General features: G+C 35.5%; 1 protein-coding gene across 1 annotated transcript in view; it reads left to right on the forward strand.

The window, feature by feature from the left end:
- Nucleotides 1-6,200: 6,200 nt before the first annotated feature.
- Nucleotides 6,201-14,035, forward strand: part of LOC134006591 (kinesin heavy chain-like) — a 23,924-nt gene continuing 16,089 nt past the window's right edge. Inside the window, 5 exon segments of the mRNA XM_062445509.1 lie at nucleotides 6,201-6,326; nucleotides 10,798-10,885; nucleotides 11,271-11,344; nucleotides 13,088-13,123; nucleotides 13,125-13,193. Of these exon segments, the coding sequence (XP_062301493.1) occupies nucleotides 6,201-6,326; nucleotides 10,798-10,885; nucleotides 11,271-11,344; nucleotides 13,088-13,123; nucleotides 13,125-13,193 (393 nt within the window).

The following is a 14,035-nucleotide window of genomic DNA, read 5'->3' on the forward strand; positions in this document are numbered from 1 at the left end:
GGCTAAATAGAGTGGTTGAAATGCTTTTTAAACCTTTTTTAGAAATACATTTATGATCTATTTAATGTGTTTAGAAGACAATGTCTGAATAGACTTTACACGGTCTTTAAGATTTAACACCTGGAGAGTTGAAAGTTTAATGCAGGTGTCACTGGTGAGTTTAGCTTAAAATTAAAGCAACATAAAATCACACTCAAGCCCTCATTTTATCTCATTATCATCATCATTTAGTGTTTTTTCTATCGCTTTTGCTGCTTTTATTAACAATAAACAGTATTTGAGGTATTGATTCCTCTAATAAATACAAACTAAAGCCTAATTTAATCTCTCTTACAGCCTGCAGGTCATTTTCCTGCTAAACATTCGGCCAGTTTATCCAAAGTAAAGAAAAAAATACAATTTAAACACTAAATTTGCTGTTTTTTAAGGTGGTATTTTTCCTTCTTTTTGTTGCTACAACTACAACTAAGAGTCACGATAAACCATTGACTGATCGATTGATGTGATTTCTGTTCTCGTGCTCGTTTTGTACAGTTATTTTATGTTTTTATTTTTATTCTCTCCATCATGACTGTAGTCGTATTTGCCACAGCGATTAGCTTTAGGTAGAGTAACCAACGTCAGAAGTCAAAGAGTCTAGATCATAAACCAACACTAAACTAGATTTTTGTTTGTTGTTGTTTTTAAAGAGCGGTGAAACATTTCTCACTTTTTTTAGGGGCCTTGTTTTATTGTATTCTTTTTATTCTTTTTATTTTTTTTGCTTATTGATGTAAATTATTTATGTACAGTACTCCATATTTATTTTAAGCTTTACAAATATGCTAGATGGCAATAATACTACCAAGAGTTGAGAACTCAAGCCTTATATGTGTATATGTATGTTTTTCTTTTTCTTTTTTTTTTAGATCATGTATTCAAGAGTCCATTACAACAACAAAAAAAACATAAAAGGTCATGTTCCCTTTTTTATTTAAGAAGTGAGCATATTTACAGATAACACTTTCTTTTTTTCTTTTTGTTTTATTATTTTCATTTTTCCACAGCGAGGCTTTTTGTTACAGATTGTGTGTGTGTGTGTCATTGTTTTCTTTCGTTAAAAAAAACTATTTATGAATATGCACGTCTTAAAAATAAAGTAAAATAAGAAAGAAAGGATAAAAAGGCGTTTATGTTGCTAATAAATGCAGTTTTTTTTTTTTTTAACACTACTATAGCTGCGCAGTATTTGGGAAACACACATTTAAACACACACACATTTAAACACACACAGCTGCTCCTCCCGATCAAAAACCGACCTGAAATCACTACAATATTAAATTAAATCGAGTGCAATATATTAAACCGATGGCAAAAAGATCAACAGCTCATATAAAAAAACTGCATCTTTTTTCTTTTCTTTTTTTGCCAGATTTTTCTTCTTTTGACGTGCTTAAAAAAAGAAAATCTGTCTTTTGTTTTTGTTTTCTTTTTCTTCAGATGACCTTAAAACCTGAGAGCCATGAAGTAGTAATTTATTTGTAGCTTTACACACACACACATATACAGAGAGAGAGAAAGAGAGAGAGAGAGAGAGACGTTAAACCTTCCAGTAACAGCTTCAAAATCCATAAATCATTGACTTTTATTCACTAAAAATGGAAATTACTTGAAGTTTTTCAGTTGAAACTATAAAAATTTTACCCGTTTTTTTACACTCCGAAGTGAAAAGTTAGTAAAAGCAAGAAAACACTACAAATATAAAACTCCAGATACAATTATGGCATAAATTCACCTTTTTTTCCCCTTTTTTTCCTTTTTTTGGTTCAATATGATAATAAAAAAGGAGCCTTGAAGTGTTTTATTCATGTACTGTATTTCCTTGATGTGATCTCTCGACATTTCTTTCTTTTTCTTTTCAAAACTGAAGAAAAAAAATCTGACGTTTTTTTTGTTCAATTTTTTAGGTCAACTTTTACAACATTTACGGTAATTGTCTCATTCAAAACGTCCTATTTTTTTCAGTGTGCACACTTATTTTAAATTTTTATTTTACTGTAATTTGCCGTTATTAAAGAAAACAAATGTGACAAGAACACGTGAGCTCTTTCGGGTAAAGTTCATTCTGCCTTCCTCTTCTTCCTCCTCTTCTTCATCCTCTTCTTCATCCTCCTCTTCCTCCTCCTCTTCCTCCTCCTCCTCCGCTGCCACACGTTTTTTGTGCAATGACATGCAGGAACCCGCTCTCGTGTTGGGAACCCATGTGTTATGGATCTGTTTTATCAGTTTCATGTTATTTGTGGTCAAGAGTTCAAAACATTTCTATTTTTTTTGTGTGTGTGTGTGTGTGTGTGTGTGTGTGTGTGTGTGTGTGTGTGTGTGTTTTGAGATGGTTTTTCTTCCTCTTTCTTTTTTCCTCCTCCTCCCCCCCCGCCTGTGATTGTGTGTTGAGGTGTGAGTGTGATTTTATTTTTTATTTTTTATTAATTTTCTGCTCTCTTAAATCTGATTTCCCGCTCCCTACCTTTTTTATTTGTCAGTATTTTATTTTATCAACTTGTAATTAAGTATATATTTTCTCACTAATATATACTTTACAAAAAATAGACATGCGTGAAGTATGATGTGCACTTGATTGCTCTTTTTTTTTCTTTTTCTTTTCTTTTTTTTTTGCATTAATGTGGGCTAGGGATAGTTTGTCAAGAGTCCATTATTTTGAGATTGTTTGGACTTTTCTTTTTTTTTTCTTTTTTTTTAAATGGTTTGATGTAAGCAGCATTTTTTTTGTAAATATTGTGAAACATTACAGGTCATGCAGTGATGTAACATTTTGAACAATGTTGCACAGATGTTTAAGATATTAAAAACCTGGTCACTCTTACTTGAATAACTCCGGTGTGTGACGTGTTTTATGTTTCCTCATTGTGTTTTTTAATCATGAAAAGTTAAATAATTAGTTGTATTAAGTTATAAATATAAGAAAAGTCACTTAAAGTGTAGTTATAGCAGGATTTATTATTGCACACCGCCCCCTAGTGGAATGACGGTGAAACTGCAGGATGAATTCAACACATTTAACTTCACAAGATAATTGATTAATTGAATACATTTACATATATAAGAAGGGAATTAATATATAATATGTATTTCTACAAGATACATTGATATATTTTATATATAATAAAGATAAGAAGTCAATGAAACACAATTTTTACATACAAATCAACACTATACAAATTATATATGTGTATAAGAACATATGTGTATTTATAAGAACACTGTTAATATATAGAGAAATATTAATGCATAGTGGAGAAGGGATTAAATATATATATTTATAGAGGATAAATCTAACTAGTTAATACATTTATATATTAAATATATGATAAAGAGAAGTTGTGACTGTATATATGGTTATATAGAAATATTAGGAATTAACCTCATATAATGCAACTTCTCCCACATTTTGTTATGTTACAGCCTTTATTCCAAAATGGATTAAATTCATTTTTTTTCTCATCAATCTATACATAATACCCCATAATGACAAAGCGAAAAGGGATTTTTAGAAATTTTTGCAAATGTATTAAAAATAAAAAACCTGAAATATTGCATGCATATTCACTCCCGTTGCTATGACACACTGAGCTCAGGTGCTTCCTGTTTCTACAGCTTGATTGGAGTCCACCTGTAGTTATTTAAATTGATTGGACATGATTTGGAAAGGCACACACACCTGTATATATAATTATCTGTAGACCTCTGGGACAGGATTGTATCGAGCCACAGATCTGGGGAAAGAGTACCAAAAACATTTCTGCAGCATTGAAGGTCCCATTTTGGAATAAAGGCTGTAACATAAGAAAATGTGGGGAAAGTGAAGGATGCACTGTAGGTAAAAACACAGTTAATATATACAGAAATATGAATGGATAGTGGAGAAGGGATTAAATATATATATAACTAGTTAATACATTGATATATTAAAGTGACTGTATAGAAAATTATTAGGAATTAACCTCATATAAATGCATAAATGTATGAATGTGTTTATATATAAGACATTTATATATATATTATATATATATTTATATTTATATTCTATAGATATATTTATGAAAGAAAATTAATGTATGGATAAATACTATTAATCATTTATTATGAATGGAGAAGGGATTCTTATGGTGGCAATGAAGTGCAAAATACCACCAGTATGTTTACTCAGCTGATAAATAAACTATAGATATATAAACATATATATATATGTATATATATATATATATATATATATATATATATATATATATATATATATATATATATATGTATATATATATATATATATATATGTAGAAAATCAACTAGCTGAGTACAAAGCTTAACTCAGGAAAGGAGGAAGGAAGGAAGGAAAGGAGTAAGGAGGGAGGAAGGAAGGAAGGAAGGAAGGACAAATGGAAGGAAGGATGGAAGGAAGGAGGAAAGGAGGAAGGAAGGAAAGGAGTAATGAGGGAGGGAGGAAGGAAAGGAGGGAGGTAGGAAGGAAGGAAGGAAAGAAGGAAGGAGGAAGGAAGGAAAGGAGTAAGGAGGGAGGAAGGAAGGAAGGAGGAAGGAAGGAAAGAAGGAAAGAAAGGAGTAAGGATGGAGGGAGGAAGGAAAGGAGTAAGGATGGAGGGAGGAAGGAAGGAAGGAAAGAAAGGAGTAAGGAGGGAGGTAGGAAGGAAGGAAGGAAAGAAAGGATGGAGGAAGGAAGGGAGGGAGGTAGGAAGGAAGGAAGGAAGGAAGGAAAGAAAGAAAGAACAATCAAAAGAGAGGTTGAATTTGAGGGAGGGTTAAAGCAGCATAGACTTTTATTTTAAGCCATTTAATCTCTGCAGGTTTTAAATGTGATTTAATGGATTCATTTGCATTGTAGTTGTTTTATTAATGAGTTAAGCGTCATATAAATTCCTCCACCAGGTGGTGCTGAAGAGTCAGAAACCAGCTGTGTCATTTCTAAATTTGTGTTTCGTTTCTTGTATATTTGTATGTATTAGTTTCAGGACTGGTAAAAGTGTTACCTAATGTAATTTTGTTTTTTATGATGTGTAAACATTTTTTTCCCAAAATGTAAATTTGTGTTTTTGAATTTTGTAATGTTGTTCCCGATTCTTCCTTTTCCTTGTTTATAAGAGTCACTGTGTAAGATTAACTTTTTGTACATTTGTATACAATTAATCAATATATAATATAATATAATACAATATATGTGTGTATAAATGTATGTTTAAGTCAAAAAAGTTAATATAGTAGAGAGAAATATGATTAATTAAGTGAGTTTTTACCTCTCTACTCATTTTCAGGCATGTATATTAATATTTCTATAAGAGTAAGTTTATTGATTTCACTGTATTATACTTTTAATTTAATTTTTATTATGTTTTATTATTCTACAGGTGGGAAATAATCAATCAATCACTTGGAAATGAAAAGATACCAAGGTGAGCTAATGATGAGCAATATCCATAAGTACTGACTCATGTACAATAATACATACTTTATTTGTTTATATTTTGTATTAATAGTCTGAATCAGCAAAATAACTAATATAATATAATAAGTAATGATAGTAAAAAGTCATATTATTCCTCTTAAACTTAACTACTTGATTAAAAGTATTAGTTTCCATCAGCTAAAATAAACACGATGATGATTCAGAGGAAATTGCAGGTTTCTAGTGTGTGTGTGTGTGTGTGCGCGCGCGTGTCCACGTGACGATGATAATGGTGCCGGCGCTGATGCAGGCAACGGAGCGGGAGCGCGCCTTGGCGTTCTTGCAAAAGGGGAGCGCGCCTTTGTTAGGGGAGGAGGAGGACATAGGACGATGCGGGCATCTTCTTCAGGCTCCTTCATCATCTCTCTGCAACCAAGGCTGCACCTCCCAAATTTTTACCCGAGCTCATATTAGACCTCTTCTTAATTTTGGGTGTTTTTTTGGTTGTTTTTATTCATCATGGCGCAGCCGAGGAAGCCTGGAGATACTCGGCTTGGATGAAAAAAAAGCGAGAGATTCCTCATCTTTACGCCCAAATATGATCCGACTTGTTGGCTAAAATCCTTGATCTTTAATAAGAACAATCAAAGCCTCTTCCCCCTCCCCTGCTGGAGGTCCCCGAACCTCACTTTGGGCACCACCCTTCCCTTAAAAAGCAGAGACTTGGTGTAAATAAACAGCAGCAGCAGTCATGATGGACGCTGCGGAGTGCGGAGTGAGAGTGATGTGCAGATTCAGGCCGCTCAACGAGGCCGAGATCAACAGAGGAGACAAATACATCCCCAAATTTAAAGAGGAGGACACTGTGGTCATTACGGTAAGTCTAAACCTACTCCCTCTTTCTCTCTTTTCTATCTCTCTATCTATCTTTTTACCTGAAATGAAAGTCATCTGGAGCTCTGCAGGCAGGTTGGAGATGCCAAGTGCGCAATAAGCTCCTATAATAGGAAGCTACTGTAGAGTCTGAGGGTGAATTTACACCTTAAAGAGATGTTTTCTGTACATTTGCAGGAATATTAGAAGGAATTTGTGGTTATTCACACTTTAAAGCTGCCTCTATATGTTTAATATGATGTTATAATGAGTTAAAGGCTAATATTACTCATAAATTAGATGATAAATTGATGAGAAGATCAACAGAGAATCAAGTAGAGCTGCAGCTAACTAATCTAGGATGGTTATTGTCATCCTAGGTAACGAAACTGATCATTTTCCTGATTAATTGATGATAAAAGCAGCAAATCCTTCACAAATAAGAAGCTGAAATTTGGGATTCATTCATATTTTTGCTTAAAAAATGATTCAAAGTCATAATAATCAACTAATTGTTGCAGCTTTGCAACAATTTAGATCATTAGATAGTTGTTTTTAGTCATTTTTAAGGCATAAAAGCAGAATATACGCTGGTTTTAGCTTCATAAACGTGATGATTTCACGATTTTCTTAGTCATACGTGATCATAAACTCATCATCTGACATTTAAAGATGTCATTTTAGACTCTAGGGGGAATTTATCTCAACTTTCTGACATTTTATAGACAAATTAATCAATTAATTGAGACAATAATGAGCAGATCGGCTGCTTAATTTAAAACTAAACCTCAAAAAAACAAAATACTACAAACTCCTATTTCATATAACTCCCTTATATCTCCTCCAGTACTGTAAACTTATAACTTATTAGGCAGCAGAATAATAATATATCTTTAAATTTGAAGCACACAAGTCTATCAAATACTCTTTATATGTTTAATAAACAACATAAATACTATGACGATGTTAAAGTGGCATCTTAAGCTGCAAATAACAACTCTGCATTAATCGTTTTGTGCACAAAATGTTAGAAAATGTAACAAAAAATATAAGTTTTGTTTGACCTACAATCTAAAATCTAAAGATGATCATGTTTGACAGAGAAAAGCGTTAAATTATCACATTTTAAAGGCTAAAACCAACATATTTTTGGCATTTTTGCATAAAAAAATGATTAAAATAAGTGTATTATTATCAAAATAGTTGCTGATTAATTATCTGATGATCGACTAATTGATTAATCGACTAATAATTGCAGTTTAAGTGGCACTGCAGGAGATTAATGGATCATAACGGGTTAAAAAATGTTAATTTATGTTCAATTTTAGTGATGTGGACAAAAAAAAGTTAATTTTTGCACATTTTTATAACAAAATATTGTAATTAATCACCTTTTAAAAGCTTTATTTAAGCAGTTTTGGTGTTAAATTCAATACCTCACATGCTGTATTGATGCTATTTAGATGCATTTATATGTATTTATATATTTATGGATGTTTAAAATCAATAGGAGGAAAAAACCTGCTGATGCATTTTGGCAGAAAACCAGAGCAACACTCTCTGATTTTAAAGCACAAACGTCTGAGCCACAAAAAATCTCCCCTAAAAAGAATCCAGACTGCAACGAATCAGGATCGTCTTCATCGATTGATGTGACACAAGGTTGTTTGATTAGTTGATTCATTATTCAGACTGAGATTTAATTATAGGCCATGCTGATGTCTTCAAATGACTTGTTGTGTCTGATTAATAGTCTCAAATGTTTAAATAATCAATTAACTTATATTAGAAAAGGGGAAAAAACTGCTAATATTTTGCATTTTTGCTTTAAAAACGACAAATCAATTGATCAATCGACTAATTGCTGCAGCTTTACTATGTTGCTCTCAACTAATAGCTTCCAAAATCACTTCTTTTTGTTTATTATTTGTCTTTTTTAGTTTGATTTGTCTTTTTAAAGCTGCACTCTAGGTGGATTTTTTCAATTTTTATTTCAGAAAAACAAGAAAATAGAAATCATGGATCAAAATCTGATTAACAGTTATATTAGAAAAGGTATAAACAGCATATATTTTGCATTTTTACTTCAAAAAACAACTGATTAATCAATTAATCGACTACTTACAGCAGCTTTACAATGACACTCCCACCTGATAGCATTTAAAATCGCTTCTTTTTGTCTTTTTTAGTTTGATTTTTCTTATTAAAGCTGCATTTTTATTGGATTTTTTCAAGTTTTCTTTAATTTTTGCTTTAAAAATGACAGAAACAATTGATCAATCGACTAATTGCTGCAGCTCTACAACGTCACTCCCATGTGATAGCTTCCAGAATCACTTCTTTTTGTTTAGTATTTGTCTTTTTTAGTTTGATTTTTCTTTATAAAGCTGCATTTTTATTGGTTTTTCTCAAGTTTTCTGTCATTTTTGCTTTAAAAATGACTGATTAATCGACTAATCGACTAATTTCTGCAGCTCTACAACGTCACTCCCAACTTATAGCTTCCAAAATCACTTCTTTTTGTTTTAAATTTGTCTTTTTTAGTTTGATTCTTCTCATTAAAGCTGCACAATTGTTGGTTTTTCTCACAAATGTCTGTCAGAAAAACAAGAAAATAGAAAAATCTGACGGATGTCGTCGTTTTTTAAAGCTGTCAGCAGATGGACAGTGTGTGTGTGTGTGTGTGTGTGTGTGTGTGTGTGTGTGTGTGTGTGTGTGTGTGTGTGTGTGTGTGTGTGTGTGTGTGTGTGTGTGTGTGTGTGTGTGTGTGTGTGGATCCATCAGCAGACCTGCATTATTCATGCTGTTGCATTATCGCTCAGAAAACGTTCGGCCTGTTCTGTCTCCGCCTCGTCACCATCGATCAAACCTTCAGAAACTCGTCACCGTTACTGTTTGTGTCAGTGCTTTCTCTTCCCTTTTTTTTTTTTTTTTTTTGGGGGGGGGGCGGTGCTGAGAGCTGCTTTTCACAGCGTTTAACCCCCCAAGAGAGAGAGAGAAGGAGAGAGAGAGAGAGAAGGACAAGGGCAGCAGGACTGATGGATGATCAGACTGAGAAGCTTCCAAATTTAAACATTTTCTTTTTCTTCTCTTTTTCTTTTTGTTCCTTCTTTTATTTATAGCCAGCAGTACAGAGAGATGACAGGAAATGAGGAGGAGGAGGAGGAAGAGATGTGGAAATGATAAAGCAGGAGGAGGATATTAAAATTAAGGAAACACTTAAACTTAGAAAACCCTCGTTAGACGCCACAGAATCTGCATATTTGCTGTTTTTAAAGGTTTTTAATCTTCCTGTCGTCCTCCCGTCTGTTTTGACTGTTCCTTCTTTCCTACCTTCCTTCCTTCTGTCTGTCCTTCCTCCCTTCCCCTTTCTTCCTCCCTTCCTTCCTCCCTTCCTTCTTCCCTCCCTCCTTCTCTCTCTCTTTCCTTCCTCTCTCTTTACTCCCTTCTTTCCTTCTATCCTACCTTCCTTCCTTCCATCTGTCCTCCCTCCCTTCCCCTTTCTTCCTCCCTTTCTTCCTCCCTTCCTTCTTGCCTCCCTCCCTCCTTCTCTCTCTCTTTCCTCCCCCTTCCTTCTTTCCTCCCTTCCTTCCTTACATCTGTCCTTCGTCCCTCCTTCTCTCTTTCTTTCCTCTCCCCTTCCTTCTTTCCTCTGTCCTTCTTTCCTTCCTTCCTCCATTCCTCTTTTTCTTTCTCTCTCCGTCCATCCTACCTCCTTTCCTTCCTTCCTCCTTCCTTCCTCCCTTCCTTCCTTCTTCCTCCCTCCCTTCCTTCTTCCTCCCTCCCTTCCTTCCTTCCTTCTTTCCTCTGTCCTTATTTCCTTCCTTCCTTCATTCCTCTTTTCCTTTCTCCCTCCCTCCATCCTACCTCCTTTCCTTCCTTCCTTTTTCCTTCCTTCCTTCCTTCCTTCCTTCCTTCCTTACATTTAATTTGAGGAATCATCATTTTTATTCTTTTTTTTTACATTTTCAGGAGCATTCAGTCTTATTTTGGTTTAAAAAATGGTGCAAAGGTCATTTCAAATGATGTAAAACCAACACAAATACAGAAATGTACATTTTAACAAAACTGATGCTGCTTTTAAACCTTATTTTTTAAAGATATTGTTTGAATTGCTCATCTTGCCAACCCTTATTTGGCACTGAAAAATAAGCTCACACATGCAGCTCCTCTGGGAATTGCAGGTTTGCATGTGTGAAAGGAGTTTAAGATGAAAATAAAGCAAATAAATATCCTGATAAACACACATACTCACCTTTAAATCCTTTGTGCATACCAAAAAATCCCTTTATTATACTTGAATTTAGTCCAAATTTGCACATTTGGTCAAATCTAATCTAATTGTATTGATTCCAGTGCAGCAATATCTCCTTTTTTACTTATTTTAAGCAGAATACGAGCTGTAATTCATGTTATTTTATCATTATTAATCTGTCCCTGTTGTTGTTTTTGTTGTTGTTGTTTTTTAAAAACAGGGGAAGCCGTACGTGTTCGACCGCGTGCTGCCGCCCAACACAGCACAGGAGCAGGTGTACGACCAGTGTGCCAAACAGATCGTCAAAGGTACGAAATTTTTCTCTTATGTAATCTGTAATCTACGGTGGCTGACCGGGGCCAACCGCTTCATTTGGGGGAGAACAGCTGCAAGTACAGAAACGATGCAAAACTCCAAAACACAAGCAAAAGTCAAAACAAATACATAAACATCAAACGTGCTGCAAATAAGGAAATGATGCAAAGCCAGAAATGATGCAAATCAAGAAAACACCTGCATTAACACCCCCGAAAATATTCACTTTTCTATCATGTAGGACAAAGAAAAGCATCAAATCTTCATATTTAAGAAGCTAAAACTAAAATGTTCTGCTTTTTTTGCCTTAATTTGACTAATTAATTGACTATTTTCCCTTTTTTTTAATGCCATATTTGCGTCCTCTCGTCTCTCCAGATGTGCTCGGCGGTTACAACGGGACCATCTTCGCCTATGGACAGACGTCCTCTGGGAAGACTCACACCATGGAGGTAAAAACACACAACATCTACTGGAATAAAACCTGCTTTGATTAGATTTGTACCACATTTAATCAGCCGCAGAGTCCGAGCCGGTAACAACCTTTCATTGTGAACTATAATATATAACTATCTATAGCTGACTGTCTGTATAGTGAAGAGGATTAGAGGCACAGCAGCAGCGTTGTGTAACAGACTTTACACCAATACACAATAAATCTGCTCGGTTTTTACGCTCGGATCAGATTCAACCGTCCTGTCGTCATCCCGTCTGTTTGGACTGTTCCTTCTTTCCTCCCTTCCTTCCTTCTTTCTTTATTTCCTTCCTCTTTATTTCCTCCCTCCTTCTTTCCTTCTTACCTTCCTTCCTTCCTCCCTCCCTCCTTCCTTCTGTCTTTATTTCCTTCCTCTCTCTTTCCTCCCTCCTTCTTTCCTTCTTACCTTCCTTCCTTCCTCCCTCCCTCCTTCCTTCTGTCTTTATTTCCTTCCTCTCTCTTTCCTCCCTCCTTCTTTCCTTCTTACCTTCCTTCTGTCCTCCCTCCCTCCTACCTTCCTCCCTTCCTTCTTTCCTCTGTCCTTCTTTCCTTCCTTCCTCCCTTCCTCTTTCTTTCCTCCTCCTACCTTCCTCCCTTCCTTCTTTCCTCTGACCTTCTTTCCTTACTACATCCCTTCCTATTTTCCTTTCTCCCCCCTTCTTCCTTCCTTCTTTCCTCCCTCCCTCCTACCTTCCTTCCTTCCTTCTCCCTCCCTCCTTTCCTTCCTTACTTCCTCCCTTCCTTCCTTGACTCGAGGACAACAGGAGGGTTAAGGAACATTTCAGGTTCATCTCAAGTAAAAATCGCTCAATATGGAGTTTTTTTTGCATCTAATTCATTAAAGAAGCAGAATAAAAACTCTCCTTGCAGCTCTGAAAGCAGATCGTTCATCACAAGTGAAAATTACTTCAATAATCCAGCGAGACAGCAGCTTTAAATTTAAATCCTCTTCTTTTAATTCTCTCATCTGCATCTAAGTCTTTACATTAAGTCCCAATTCCATCACTGAACCCTCTCTCCTTTTTTAATTCCTCTCTCTCCTCTCTCTCTCTCTCTCTCTCCTCTCTCTCTCTCTCTCTCTCTCCTCTCTCTTCTCCTCTCTCTCCCTCTCTCTCTCTCCTCTCTCTCTCTATCTCTATCTCTCTCTCTCTCTCTCTCTCTGTCTCTCTCTCTCCTCTCTCTCTGTCTCTCCTCTCATCTCTCTCTCTCTCTCACTCTCCCTCTCACTCTCCCTCTCTTTCTCTCTCTCTCTGTCTCTCTCTGTCTCTCCTCTGTCTCTCTCTCTCCCTCCCTCTCTCTCTCTCATCTCTCTCTCTCTCTCACTCTCCCTCTCACTCTCCCTCTCTCTCTCTCTCTCTGTCTCTCTCTCTCTCTTTCTCTGTCTCTCTCTCCCTGTCTCTCTCTCTCTCTATCTCTCTCTCTCTCATCGCTCTCTCTCTCTCTCATCTCTCTCTCTCATCTCTCTATCTGTCTCTCTCTCTCTCTCATCTCTCTATCTGTCTCTCTCTCTCATCTCTCTCTTTCATCTCTCTATCTGTCCTTTCTCTCTCTCGCTCTCTCTCTCTCTGTCTCTCTCTCTCCTCCCTCTCTCTATCTCTCTCTCTCTCTCTCTCTCTCTCTATCTCTCTCTCTCTCATCTCTCTCTCTCCTCTATCTCTCTCTCTCTCCTCTCTCCTCTCTCTCTCTCTCTATCCCTCTCTCATCTGTCGTGTTATTTCAGGGCAAACTGCACGACCCGCAGCTGATGGGAATCATCCCCTCGCATCTCCCACGATATCTTCGACCACATCTACTCCATGGACGAGAACCTGGAGTTTCACATCAAGGTAAAAAAACTAAGCACGAACGTCTGCATCTGTAATAAAGATCTCAATTTATAAAGCTTTAATCACATTAAATTAAAAAGAGATCTGTGCACCAAAAAACACAAACTTGCACACATTCTTAGGACATTTTTGCCATAATCCTCTAATATATTCTCTCAAAATGGATTAAAAGCAGAAATTTGATGCTGGGTCCACAAAAAAAAAGAATGTGTGCAAGTTATTCATACGTTTATTTTCAAATTTTAACTCCTTTAAAATTTAAACTAAACCACATGGACAATTATCATATTCACAAAATACATGGTCGCCCATAAAGTTGGAATAATTTTTTTATATGCACTTTATCTATCAAGAATAAATCACATTGTCACAATCATTTCATGAGAAGAAGTCAAAAATATTTTATTCCAACTTCATGGCCGACCGTGTAAGAGTAAATGCCGAGATCAGAGGCGCTAAAGAAGGAAATACATTTTAAAAAAGCCTTAAATATTTAATGGCTGCTTAGTCCTATAAAGTCATTAAAGCTTTTCGTCTGCTGCTTCCAAAAGTATAAAAACAGACTATGTTCGTTTTATTTAGAGACGTCTGATTTCACTAAAGGTGGAAATCAGCTGCAACCTTTCTCTCATTCCTCGGGGGATTTCAGGATATTTTCAGCTTTTTTTATGTCGTTAAAGTAAAAAACAAAACAAGAGGTGTGTTATAAATAGTTCACCTGTCAAATGTTCTGTGAATGTGTCTGTGATGGGTTTTCAATTGTTAAAAAGTATTTTTCTTGTGACATTTCTGTGTTGTTAAAAATCTAATTATAGTAAAGTGTTGTTCCTTTTGTCCCATAT

Source organism: Scomber scombrus, chromosome 24, assembly GCF_963691925.1.
Source record: "Scomber scombrus chromosome 24, fScoSco1.1, whole genome shotgun sequence".
Lineage (NCBI taxonomy): Eukaryota > Metazoa > Chordata > Actinopteri > Scombriformes > Scombridae > Scomber > Scomber scombrus.